This window comes from Condylura cristata, unplaced genomic scaffold, assembly GCF_000260355.1.
Source record: "Condylura cristata isolate star-nosed mole 26May11 unplaced genomic scaffold, ConCri1.0 scaffold00002, whole genome shotgun sequence".
NCBI lineage: Eukaryota > Metazoa > Chordata > Mammalia > Eulipotyphla > Talpidae > Condylura > Condylura cristata.
The window spans coordinates 47,889,629-47,903,999 of NW_004567103.1; the positions used below are offsets into that span (position 1 = coordinate 47,889,629).

General features: G+C 42.8%; 1 protein-coding gene across 1 annotated transcript in view; it reads left to right on the forward strand.

The window, feature by feature from the left end:
- The window catches only part of STK39 (serine threonine kinase 39), a 254,646-nt gene that overhangs the window by 36,886 nt on the left and 203,389 nt on the right, over positions 1-14,371 (forward strand). Inside the window, exons 3-4 of the mRNA XM_012725522.1 lie at positions 3,497-3,638; positions 4,442-4,536. Of these exons, the coding sequence (XP_012580976.1) occupies positions 3,497-3,638; positions 4,442-4,536 (237 nt within the window). The remainder of the gene's footprint in view (positions 1-3,496; positions 3,639-4,441; positions 4,537-14,371) is intronic.

The window sequence follows — 14,371 nt, forward strand, 5'->3', positions numbered from 1 at the left end:
GAGAGGATTCACCAGAGACAGAGGGGGGGAGCAGAACAGGCAGATTGACAAAGCATACTGCTGAGGGGTGCAGCAGGCGGGTCAGGAGAGGTCTGCCATGCCATGTAGATCAGCTCCCTGGCTGGGGATCGAACTGGTGCTGCAGTGGCTTCGGAGAACGTCATAATGCGGTGCTTTAACCCATTGTGCCACCAGGGAGAGCCTATCAGTGTAGTACTTTTAACCAAGCTAGTTTACCTTCATAATTATACTTGGTATACTTCAATATTCAAAGGAATTTGTGATTACATAAAAGAAAGCCCAAACAATTTGCCAAGAAAATTTGGTTGGGCGTAATGAGAAAGAACATCTAGGATGTAAAATTTGCCTTGGTGCAGTATATGCATCATTAGCACCTCAGGTGTCATATAAAGAACCAGGTAGAACAGTATCTTTACCCTTCTATTCTTATACCTGATTCGGACTGTAGCATGGAGACAAAACAATCTTTAACAAAGTTGAATATTTTTTTCCCTCTTAGTTCTGAATTCTGTTAGGGACCTCCTCCAGGAGTGGTAAAAGGGTCAACTTACTGGTTGGAAACCACTTCATTGTGGTTCCTCCAACCTCCGGGTGGAGCCTGTTGAAGTCCAGATGCCCTGTGGGACCCGAGACCGTGTCACCATGTTCCCTCTCTCCCCTTTGGTTTCCTGGGCAGGAGGTTGAAGGTGTTGCTCTGCCCAGGTGTGGACGGGTTTCCTGTCTGTTTACCTAGGCTACTTTATTTGGAAGATGCTGTTGTTCTGGAGTCATGATGGAACAGCGTTGGCAGGCAGAGAAAACATCTTTCCTTGAGTTTCTCCCATACATGCATTTATATACTAAGGCCAGGGGCTGTGACTCCACTTTGCATACTGTTCCTGTCCTAGCACCTTGTGTATTTAGGCTCTTAACAGTTGCTGGCTGACATGAAGCCTGCCCCTTAAACCTTTCCAAATCCTGTAGTTGTCCTGCTCTGCAAGCATGCACTGCCTTTCACAAGCATTTCAAGAACACACATCAGTTCTTCAAACCTTATAACCTTTTCTTGTGTTTTCTAGAGGTTGTGGATTCTGGGTTTCTCTCCTCCTTCTTTGCCCATGTTTTGCATTCCAGGGTGTTCAACCTCAGTGTCACATCAGCGCCATTTAAATCGATAAGAAGCTTCAGCTCTGACATTGGTGACAGCTCTGACATGTTCTTTCTCATAAACTCAACATCAGCTGAAGTGCCTGCCTAGGAACTGAGGTCTGTGGAGCCCTGGCTTTACATAATCAGGTCCCATAAGGCAAAGCTTCCCTTCTTTTGTCTCCATCTCTTCTTTTGTTCTTTTCCTGAGGGCAAGTGATTCTTGGCCATCTCAGGCAGATCATCCAGTTTCTGGTTTATTTAGATTCCTCGATTTTTCCCTTAGGTGATTTCAGTTCCTGATGACTGGGTTAGTGTAGACCGTGATACCAGAAAGGACAGCTGATTTCTCCCCACCCCTATCTCCCTTCTCTTCTTTCTTTCAGGCAGAACCTTCTCTTATCCTTAGAGGTGTGATTCTCAACTGAGGGAGATGTTGCCCTCTCTGCCCCTCACCCTCTGGGACATTTTTCAATGTCTAGAGATGTTTTTTGGTTGCCAAGCTAGGAGGGCTCAGAGAATGCTACTTGCCCTCTACAGAGTGGAGGTCAGGATCCTGTGGCACATAGGACAGGCCCCAGTTCAAAATATCAGTAGTGCTGAAGCTGAGAAACTCTGTCCTAGGCATAAAGGTGTTTTCTTGGAAAATCTTCCCATTAATGGCATTATGTAACCTCCATTATTAACACTGTTAATAATGGAAGTTAACACTCCATTATTAACACTGTTCCTTGTCAGAAAGTTCTCCTGTATTTCTAACCTAAGTTCCTTATGTTTCAATTAGTTGCTCTGAAGTGGACATGAAAATATGTGCTTACCATCTTCAGCATGTGAGATCTCTTCAATTCTATCTCCCAATCCAAAGGTAGCCTTCTAGCAATTTAGCCATTGCTGTGTATAATGGAAGTGCTTATCTTTGGGGTGAAATGAATGGGGCTTCAGGTTCAACCGTGTCAGTAATCAGTGGGAAAGCAAGAAAACTGCTACCTCTCCAGTTATTCATGAAAAGCGTGACTTTGGGCTTCAGGTTTCTCAGCCATAGAGGGGGGATCAGAAGGCTGTTGGAATATGACAAGGATGGGACTATGTCTATGGAATTGATTGTTAGTACTTGTGGTGTTTTATTTTGCTCTGTCTGTGATTTCCTTTAAGAGAAGAGAGTCAAAACTTTTGGAAACCCACAAAGGCTGTCTGAGTTTGATGGTAGTTTTCAAACTTCTTTGTGCAGAAGAGTTCCCAGGGAGCCTGTTCAAGAGTGCAGGTCCTTAGGCTACACTCCCAGGAGTCTGTTTGGGAACTTACACCAAGTAAGTTTGTCTTTTCACATTAACCCAGGTGGCTCTACTGCAGGTGGCCCACAGGTAACACTTGGACAAGTCTTGGCTTTCTGACTACCAGGGAAGCATAAAGGAAGGACCATAGTCTTTGTAGGAAGTTACTGCCCTTTTTTCCTGGGACCACTGATGGAGAACAATCTTTTAGAACTGTTTCAAGCTGGGCAAAACCGTTCTTTGTTTTTGCTTTTAATGACCACCAGAGATATCTTTGTATTGGATGGTCTCCTCGAACATTGTTTTGACTCAGAGTCATAATTCTCTGGGAGCCAGCTTGGGAATTCAGGCTGGAAAATTCTGCTTGTTCATTCGCTGATGGAATTGTGATATGGGGTGGGGATGGAGCAGGTTGGACAGAGGCAGTGTTTGCTCTCAATGGGGTTCTTGGAAGACTTTGGGGGGGAAATAGGAATGGAGCATGCATGGGATTTCTCCTAGACTCAAATTGCAACCTTTGGGGTGAAACTGTCCATATTCCAGCAAGTTGTAAATGATCTCTGTTTGGTTATCTCTGCTTTCATTGCATGATGCTTGGTGGTCTAGGTATTGACTGCATTAGTATCCAAAGAATTTGTTTTTGTAGTGCAGCCCTGAGGGGTAGGAGGCCACCTCTGAGGATGAGTGGACTGGTGATGACTGGTGCTTGCTGACTCCTGAAATGAATGTAATTTCCTGACATAGGACCAAATAAATACACCAGGCTTGCCCAGAAATATACTTCAGTGCTTCCCTGGGCAAGAATTCTGGGTCTCCATGTGTCCTCAGAGAGATCTCTTTTCATGGAATATGTTTCACCTAATCAGTCTGTCAAGTACACCATCTAGCTGCCAGCTGAGATCTGGCCTCTGCAGTATGGGCTGTGAATCCAAGGTATTTAAAAAGAAAATCTTGGAAAGAATTTCCATCACTTATTAAACAAAAGTGTTCGGTAGAAATTAAAAGTCAACTAGTAAGAGTAGTTGGAAAATGTAAACCCTGTGAGACGTGCCTTTGAAGTTTTAACTCCTTTTTGGCAGTTTCCCCCACAAACATTTCCTTCAGCATCCTGTCATGTGAATCTGATGAATGTGAAGCCATGAATGTGAATTTTGGAGGCAACGTGAACCAGAGTAGTCTATTCCTTCTGGGTTGGTATTTTTCAATGCCTACCTGTAAGAGGTTTGTAAAGGAAACCTTGGTTCCCCTGCATTAGGAGGAGGGACATCTGTCTGTGAAGTGGCATCCCTGTGCCCATGGCCAGTAGATTTTCTGGGGATTTCATCAAAATAAACCCAAATACAGGTCATTCAGCTTTTATAAATAAGACTTAGTGGATGCCCAGTGATCACATGGCAAAGAAAATCAGAATTTGCTTAACATAATAGGTTTTTTTTTAATTTCAGTTTTAAGTTTTGGTGTCCTCTAACATTTCTTTAGAGTTGAAAGGGAGGTTAAGATGGCCGTGGGCATGTCTGTGTCTTGTAGATTTAAAGTGTGCTATTCTCTAAGATTGATGTCATGGCACTTAACATTTCCCCAGGGTTGGTTGGTTTGTTTATGTCTTTTTTTTTTTTTAACCAGTCATAGCCTTTTCTACTTCTTACATATTTTGATATGTAATTTTTGATTCATAAATTGAAAAAAAAAAGCATGAAAATGTTATTTTAAAGTTCAAGAGAGAAATGAAGATGAAGGGAAAATAAATATTATGTTGTTCGCCCTATTTGGTCATTTTGGTTCTTGTTGGAGAATGTGAGGAGTTATAATGTAGGTCAGATATAATCAAGAAACATAATATGACGTCCAGATACTCTTATAGCCCAAACATCTCTGCCCTGCTGACAGCTTAATTATTTCAAGCAATATTTGATATGGCCAAATACCAGTTGTCAGAAGAATTTGGACGTCCTTGGGAGTCTTTGTCCAGTGTGAGCCCTGGCAGATGTTGTGAACGTCCTCAGGGTTGCCACTTCCCTTTACAGAGGAAAGCAGGACATACCTGAAAGTGGCACTGTGACTTCAAGTGACAGTACAATTGCAAAGCTGACGGTGCTCAAGTTCTCCCCATTGGGACCTGGTTTGTAAGTAGTATTATTTGTGCTCTCACAATGGTTAGACTTACACATTGGGATAGTTAAGAAAAGCCAGGAGAGAACAACATTGCCATCTCCAAGATTGGTGACATTTACACAAGAAGGCTGCCACTGGCCTCCCTTCAAAGCCCGCACAAACTGCCATGGAGCAGCCTTGTGTTACTGGATGGGCTAATTCCTGAAGTATCAGGCTATCAAGGGGTCTGGGAACTTTCTTTCTTTCTTTTTTTTTAATTTATATAGTTTATTTTTACATATTTTTTGCATTTTTCCATCTCAGTTGCAATCCCCTTGGGTTTCCCATCACCAAATCTCCCATGTGCCATCGCCATAGGGGAACTTTCTTTTAAACATTCCCTGAAGCTAAGGCCCCTAAAGTGCCCCATCTCTACCTTCCCCCACTTTCAGCTGTGGTGCTTTAGAGAAGACTCTAGAGGACAGCTGGGAAACTGGTAATGTGTGAGCTGTGACTTTTTTTTTTAAAACCTGCATGGAGAAGCTAGGAAGCCTTAAAGGAAAGACACCTTTAGAATTATTCTCTCCCTATGGAACATTTATCTGTACGTTTTATATATATAGTTCTCAGTTACCCACACATTTAAATATAGTGAACCATTTTAATGTAGAGCTATCCTTGAAACATGCAGAGTTGTTTCTGCAATGTTTCCTTTGTGAACCCTTGCCAATAGTACTTAGCCACCTAGTGAATTCTAAGACAGGAGAAATTACAGAGAATGTGATGTGCCCTTAAGTCCATATTCCATTCACTCATTTTTTAAAAACATGGTGCCCAATGTCTGGTGCAGGTTCAGCTGATTTCCTATTGTGTTTGTTCAGTACTGTGGTCTCCTAGGTAAATAATCCTTCAGTGAAATTGTTGTATTTCTTTTTACTTGTTTGGTTTGACAAATCATTGACAGATAAATGATTTTATAAGCAATTTAATGAGTTACCAGATATAGTGACTATACAAGAACCTTGAAGTTAACACCCAGGGTATTGTTGAAGCTTTCTTGGCACCAAAGGTGGGTTATCCCTTTGAAATTATTATATAAAACTGAAGGAAAGACAAATAAAATGCCCAATTATAGGGTTGTAAGTAATAATTTACAGCTAAATAACATGATAGGATGGTATATTGAAAATAATTGTAAATGTTTTAAACACATGAACATGTTTATAATCTAATTTACAATGCAAGTTCAAGAATATAGTCATAACTGCTGTTCTATATATGTGAGTGTGTGTGCATATAACTAAGCATTAGAACGTAATATGCAAACATGCAAATAAGTTGTATTTGGTTAATGGGTATTAGGAAATTTACTTAAAACTCATTATTGTTTTGTGTAGCGTAAGGAAGGGAGGAAATAAAATCTTTCATTTGAGTGGTTAATAATTTCTTTTGAGCTTTCAAAAGCAAAAGAGGGGAATGGAAAAAAGCCCCTCCAAATATCAAATATTTAGATCTGCCCTTTGGGCATTATAAAATGTTTCTACATGGGAGACAGGACAGACAAATACTCACTTGCAAGAGATGACAGTAATTCTCTCATCCGTCTGGGCTTCCTCTTCTCACTCAGCTGCACCTCAATCTCCTGTACCCTCCAACCTCCCTTGCTCTTGATGCTGGAGGTTGGTTGACAAACCTGGTAGCCCAAGCATTTTAAATCATCTGGAGAAAGCAGGATGCATTTGGGTATATGGACCAGCTCTGCTGGCAGAGTTTTGGGGAGGGTGAAGAGAGAATAGAGGCTGTTCATTGAAAAATTCACTTATGATTATACTAGAGGTGGTAAAATTTTATTTTGGTTTCAGAATGTTTTCCCTTAATTAACTTCCAGTCGATCAGCAAATCCTGTGGTTCCAGCTCCAGATTATCTCTAAATCCTGCTATTTTTCTCCTTCTCCACTTTAGTCACCCTACTCAGGCCAGCATTAGTTTGGACCTGCATGTTACAGCAGCTCCCTAACTGATCACGCCCTCCCAGCTCCTGCCCTGCACATGACCTTATCTTCATAGAGCAGCCTGAGTGAGCTCTGTAAAATGTGAGCCAGAACGCTTGATTCTTTTTAAAACTCCCCAAAGCACTTATTTTGGTATACAGAACCTCAGTGTTCAGCTTCTCCAGTCCCTTTTTAATCTGTCTGGCCATCTCTTTTTCCACTTGTCCTCTGAGCAGTCAACAAGCTTCAGCCACACTGTCCTTGTGTCTGTCACAGGAACCTGCAAACTCATTGATGCCTCAGCCTTTACATGTGCTGCACCTTCTTCTGGGAATGCTCCTTCTGTGGGTCTTTGCATGGTGGCCCATCTCACTAGCCAGATGGCTTCCTGATCACCAGACTCAAGTCCTCTGCTCACCACATGACCTCATCTCTGCTTTATTTTTGTCATAACCACTTACTGTAATCTGAAAATTTGAAACTAATTTATTGACTTACCTGCCCCTCACACCCCCATTAAAATGTAAATTCTAAGAGGACATGCACATTTTTTGCTCATTGCCCCCTTAAGCAATGCCTGGCACATCCTAGAGGCTGAAAAAATATCTGTTGAATAACTAAACAAGTATGTAAGTCTATGTTCTTATATGCGTGTACAAACTATACATTGAGGTTCTTTCTAGCTCTGATATACTGTTGTTTTTTGTGTGTTGAAGGCATTATTAAAATTATTATGTGTTGTAGATCATGTGTTATTGTTCTTTCCTCTCCAACCATTCCCCATTAATAGTAGTGGCGTTATTATACCCGTTTCTCTGTTTTGTTTTCCTTACTGGCACTGGAGGTGCTAAGTAACAACAGTGGAGCTAGTTGGCACATGATGAAGCTAAATCTGAAACTTGGACCTTCTCAGGAGTTTGGCCCTGAAACCAGTAGACTACACCACAGCCTAGACCGGAGATCCTGCAGATCATCACTCTCTGCAGATTTCTGTTAAATTATTTGCAAGAGGGTCATTTTTGCTATTAACAAGGCAAATCATTGGTATAGATAACTGCCTTCTGGTTGCTTGGAGTTCAAGGTAGAAACATTAGTTAACCAAAAACTTGACAACAAAGGCATAAAACTAAGCACTTCATATCACTTGTTGAGTAAATGAAATAGAAAGGAAATAAAGAAATTTATCTATTAAATGATCAACTTAATGAGTACTTAGCAATCTAATCAGGCTAGCTTTTAAAAAAAAGGTAACAAATGAGAGGCTAACAGCCTTATTGAAATTTATACCCCTCTAAGCAGCTCTCCAGAAAATATACTTTGACTTTCAGTTAGAGATATAGCTGGACCTCCTACTCAAGAAAGTAATGGCAGTGAAAACAAAGCAGTGTTCTGTAATGATTCCTTGTCTTGGAATGTCATAGCAGGTAATCTGCATGTGCAAAATGTAGCATGTTATCGTTATTGTAAAGTTTAATTGTTTAATAGGAATGTGACTGGATGCCTACATAGGATCTAGCTGTTAAACTTTATTTTCTGTATAGCTTTAGTTACCCAGGATATTTGAGTAGTCCTGTCTTCTAGATTAGTAAAATAAATTTCCAGATACAGAAGCCCAACTTTATTTCGACCACACTTGCTACACATAATTCTGAAGTTTAATTGCACTTTGTCTACTGAGGCTGGAGGGACAGTTCTCTAGCTTTCATTTCTAGTGAATTTCTGAAGATGTACCTAAACAACCAAGTAATAAATTTACATGTCAAGGGAAGGAAGTTCAGTCTTCATTTTTGAAGAGCTAAATGCACATACAGTCTTTAAGTGTGGTTCCCTGGAGAGGGATTTGCTCCTTCTAGAATCTTACAGGCTGGTACCCCTACTCCAGACTGGCATCTCTCATCCATGGCTCCCCAGCCACCTGCTTTCTTGTGGCTCACACTTCCTCCCCAATTTGCACAGGAAACTAGGTGATGGCTCAGGAAGCTTCTAACCTCTCTACGTTTCTCTCTTAGGAACATTTCTCTCTTAGGAGGGAGCCTTTGGGGGTGATTTTGGGAAGCTACATTTTTTTTTAAAGATTTATTTATTTGTGCATACAGAACTGAGGTACAGGCCAGATGTGCAGAGGGGGTGAGAGGCTTCACCAGAGACAGAGTGGGGAGCAGAACAGGCAGATTGTCGAAGTATACTGCTGAGGGGGTCAGGAAAGGTCTGCGGCTTGATGTGGATCACCTCCGGGGCAGGCGGGGATCGTACTCATGCAAAGGTGGCATTCGCTTCTTAGTGCTGCACCACGAGGGAGGGCCGGAAGCTACATCTTTATGACCCAGCAGGTCAAAATATGGTCCATCATACCACCTGAGCACCTGTAGAAACATGCGTTTCAGCCTCCACCCCAGAGGTACTAAATCAGTAGTTTACCTTTTCACACTATACCCAGGTGACCCCTGAGTTGGCAGTCCCGCTTCCAACTGCTATATAGTCCTAACAGTTTGGCTGTTCATCCCGAGCCTCCAGGGAAGAGGGAGGAAAGAGGGGAGTTTTCTTGATGTTCTGCCAGACTCCCTCTGTTGGCAGGGGGCATCTTGCAGGTGGTATCCATGAGGAGAACCCTGGGGTTGGGGCTGGTGGAGCCGGGACTGATATCATGCTGCTGCTGCCATCAGCTCCATGGGCTGTTGAACCTTCTCGGAACACTTCTCCATTTCCTTTCACTCAGCCGTGTTTTCAGAGCCCGCTGGGGTTGCCATGACTCAGCTTTCTACCATCTGGGACATTTGGGTTCATGTAGTCAGGGCTGCTCTTCTCTTGTGCCTCCTCTTTTCTGCTGTCCTTTCAGGCTATGGATCGTCCTCCTGCTTCTGGGGGGCCAGGGGTCAGGAGCAGAGGAGGGAATATTTCTACCCTCCAGAGGCTGGCCTTGTTTCCTGTTGTGTAACTTTGCAGAGAACCTTGGGTTGCCAGGGGAGACCAGATAAGCAGCAGTTCACTTATGAATAAATCCAATGTGTTGATGAGGTGGGAGGGGTTGAAAGGAGATTTTTTTCTCCTCTGTCCATGAGTTAGAGACATTTTTAGTTACTTGCTGCTTTATGGATATGAGAGCCAAGGATATTTAAGTGGATCTTGAATAATGAATCAGTTCCCTGCATGACTTTCTGTATAACCAGTCCTTATTGGTGGAAGAGTGAGTTGTCACTGCTAGTTACTGGGTGGTGGGTTGGTAAGAAGGAATCGGGGTTCCTTGGGAACAGAGGTGATTTCAGGAAAAGGGGAAAAAATGGTATTTCTTCAGAAGCTTTTAGCAGACCTAGTTCTAGTGTCCATCCAGGTGTCTGGGATAATCATATTGTGGAGAATAATAATACTAATAAAGCCAAAATAGAATTCAATACTTATAGGTCAGGCATGTTCCTCTATTAATGCTCATTTGCATGCATTCTCTCAATATTTATAAACTATCCTGTGAGATTGATACTATTACCATTCCTGTTTTATACCTGAGGAAACCGAGGTGCAAATGCACAAATAGCTGTCTGAGGTCACACTACTGGTAGCGCTCTCAGGCCCCAGGCACCCTCAGCCCCCAACAAGTACAGCATGAGCGAGAGTAAGCAAAGTGGAGTGGGGCTGGGTTTAGAAGTGCAGAGTGTCTGATATTAAAAAGGACCAAATTAGGAGTGGTGATTAAGAACAGTGAAATGAGAATTAAGGGATAAATAGCCTGGCCTTTGTTAGGTAGTACTTTGAGTATGTGCTACCCTCTTGCTGATGGGCATGATACTTCCTTGGCTCCTTATTAAATGATTATCTCTGAGCTTCACATAGATCTTTCTAGACTCTGCTTGCATGTCAGAATGGTTCCCCAGTAAACCTTATTTCTCCTTTGCCTTTGTTAATCTCTGCTAATCTGGAGCCCTGGGTGGATTCTGGGAGGCTGGAAGAGGGAGGAGGGAAATGCTTCATCCTGTTTGCTGTGTGTGTTTCACTCCAGAAAGGGTCGATCAGTCCACTTGCGATGGTTGGTTCTAGTTTTCAGCTTCTTTCTACATCGTGGGGTTGCTCCTGGCTTCCCTCAGTGACACTGTCATCAGCCAGTCCTCAGAAGTTCAGGTCCCAAACCCACATGGACTCTCACTGAAGGTCCTCAGGTGTCAGCCCCTGCTCCTTAGAGATTTGGGTCCCACAGACTCAGAAGTCTTTGCCCTAAACTATGAGATACAGTAACTCTGCCTCCTCCCTTTGATTCTCCACATCTTCTAGTTACTGTGTGTTAAGTTACTTATGTCTTTTCTGTTCTCTACTGCCTTTGAACCAATTCTACATATTGGATACTATCTACTGCATAGCCAAGTATTGTTTCTATTATCCTAACCAGCCTCTTATTGATAGACTTTCCCAAGTCCCGGGTTTCCTGGCAGAGGAGGGAGAGAGAATCTGATACCCAGAATCTGGGTTCTTAAACTTAACAGTATAGGGAAATTGTTGGGGAAGCTTATTAAAATTGCTTATTCCAGCACTCCAGTTGCAGTATTTCAATTAACTATTTAATTGAATTTGGGCTCAAGAATCTACTTCTTACTAGACACATTAGCTGTTTCTGGTGTAGTTACATTGGCTTAGAGGCTTTAGAGAGAGAAAAAAAATCTGTATAAATCATGCAACAGTTGTTTTAGGTCTGAGGTGGTTCCTGGGGTGCTGGAAAAAAAAAAACCAACTTACTTATTAAACTTTTAATAGGATGGAGGCTATGGATATTCTAAACTTTGACCAAGAGCCAACAGATTTCAACATTGCTCCTGGAGGCTGAACATCTACTGCTTGATCACCCCAAAAAGCTCTGATATAGTTAACTGGAGAAAGAGCTTTCCACACTAATTGTGCATTGTCTAATCCTCAAGCTTGGGAGTGTCCATCCAGAGGGACACCTTTTTATAAATTCATACAAGGCAGCATGCATGCAGGTGGGCCGACCTTGGAGCAGTGAGGTGTCTGGCTGAGACCCCTGCCCTGCCCTATGAAAATACTGCTTTAGAACTAGAACGGTTGAGTCCTTTGGACTTTGCCAGTGGGTGTATCTGTTTATCTGTATGAATAGCAATGGACATTCCTTTGTGGAATGCTGGCTTCTATTTGGTTGATTTAATCAGTGGAATGAGTGGGTTTTGTGGGAGGAAGGGGACTGTCCCCTTGGAGCAAAACAGGAAGTCTTTTAATCCTGCCAGATCATGGTGCTTTGACTTTGCAGGGGGCAAGAACTTCAAAGTGACCTTTAACTGAATATAAAAATCAGATTTGCTCTTCGGCTTGTCTCTCCCCACTGCAGTCCAGGGCCTGATGCAATGTTTCCTGACTTGGGTTTGGAGGTCTCTCATTGGCTCCTGTCTGTCACCTCTTCATGCTGTGAAGTGTTTTATATCACCTTTTTATACTCAAGTAGAATCATCGAAAGTCCTGCTTTGTATTAGCTTGCCTCATCATTGTGTGGCTCCTACACACTGAGCCATGACCAGGGGATTCAGTTTTTAAAAATCGAGGTTCCCAGCTCTTCAGTATGAGCTTTCCTGTGACCCTTGACTCCAGAATTGATACAGATGTTCTGCAAGTCAGAAATGCCTTCCGACAGGCAGCCGCTCTTGCTTCTTTCCTTGAAGTTAACTGCCTTATCCAACCACTGCCTTCTTGAGAACCACAATGAGAAGTGCACAGATAACATATGGAGGGAAAATACTCTTCCTCCTTGTAGGTTACGGCTCTCTCCAGGCCCCCTCTCCTGCCAGGCCTCCTGTAGAGCTGGCATCACACACAGCTCCACTCTCCAGTGTCCGGGTCGCCTTGGATAGTGCTGGGCTGATGTGATTTCACACACTCAGCAGAAACTTATGGAGGGCTCTGTTGTGCTAGACAAGGCCTTGGGGAAGGGCTGATTCTACAAGTGGTAAGGCTCAGGGCAAATGCTCTGTGAGCCTGCCAGTGTTAGGGACGGCGCCTGCTGCATCTGTGGGAGCAGGGAGGACATGTCTCTGCCTGAGGCTACCAAGGAAGACAGCACCTCAAGGGAGTCATGGTCAATCCTGGGACTGCTGTCATTTCTCTCCTGTCCTGTCATCTTCTCCTAAGGGTGGGGGTGGAGGGAAGGTGCACATTCACAGAGAGATAACATGTTTTATTCCAGGTTATTTGTTGGTCATCGTCAGCATTAGTAGTAAAATCCTAATAGAGTTTGAGCTTTGACACATCTAGCCTCTTGAGTGCTCTTTACACTAATCATTAATTTTTTGAAACTGGCAAGTCATCATAATCGTAGAGTAATTCTTTGTTATGTTTCATTACGAAAACAAAAATGTCTAGGAATTCATCCCTATATCAGCCACATTGAAGCAGAAATTAGAATCTGCCCTCTTAACTGCCATCTCACATAAATCCCATCCTCTCCTGGCACCTAGAATTACTCCTATGCTAACTTCCACTAGTGATTTGCTTTATATTAGGTGAATCCAGTCCACATGCCTTTTGAGTTTATTAAGTGTAGCGTCCTATTTTAAGAGTGTGCGTGTATTTTTGTTGTTTGTTGAGTAGTAGCTTGAGGTCCATTCATTCCAATTTGATTCCATACACCGCTTTCCTCCCTTCTCTCTTAAAATCAGAACCCCAGGCTACATTTTGTTTTTCTGTGGTATTATCAGATGGCTCTTGCTAAGTTACAGACAAATGCTGCTTTTCTCAGGTGAGATCTGTGACCTCAGTAGGTTTCAGCAAGCCAGGCCTCCCCAGGTAAGGAAGTTTGTTCAGGGCAGTGGTGAAATGTAAGTACATTCATTGAGTGGCCATCTTATCCTGGTCTTTATTTATTATTATAATTTTTGTAGTAAATTCTAAATCTGTTCCTACATGCCAAGAAACAGACTCTAACTGGTCCTTCTTCTTCTTCTTTTTTCTTTTTTTTTTTTTTTTAAAGTTGTTTCTTTTGATAGGGTCAGAAGACAGCCAGCTTGGCTGTCACATGAACCAAACCACCCACCCAGAAGGGTAACCTGTTTGTAGAAATGTGGCCATGTGGCGCCTACCTGCGTGTGTCCACACGGTCTGTGGCCCCTGGTCCAGAAAGGCCAGTGGTAGAATCTTTGTTATAAAGGACATCATATAGTGCATCGGTTGTAACACTTCCTTACAGTTTTTGTTGTGTTTCACTCAAACATTTGCTGGGCACATGATTCTGTCACACCCAGGGCACTGAAAGACAAAAATAGCTCTCAGTAGTTTCTACTTTGTGGGAAATGATACAGTGAGGCGGAGGGCATGCATTCTGTTAAACCGTAGGAGACTGGGCCCTTTTTGCTAGAAGAATGGCAGCTTCACACGTGTCATTTAAATCTTGCAGCCAAAAGCAGAGCCACAGGAGGCAAAACGTGACCCGTTGTGAGTTTCATTGTGACTTACAATAGTGCTTTCACATTTTAGAAGACGAGCTGCTGACCTTACTGGGGGATTCACACACGTTTCTGGTTTTCAGCTTTTCTGTAAAAAATCAGACTCCTGTCATGTATGTCAGTCTTCTCCCGAGGAGATAACGGACCATGGTAAAGTAGCAGCTGCACCACTGCTAGTTCGTGTACGTGCGTGTGTGTGTGCGCTTGTGTGTGTCCATTCACACCCTGGCCAGCGTTGGCCCTTAGGTGACATGAATGGCTTCATGGGCTGTGAGATTGCACATTTGATATAAATAGACCTCATAGGGTAAAGAGAATTGGAAGAAATCTGCTGGATCAAAGCCATGCCTTGTTTATTACGTACTACCAGCTAGCACCTCTAAAAAGAGAGCCTGATACAGCTCTGGACTGTATGCAGTGGAAGAGGTCAAGTAAGCATAATTAA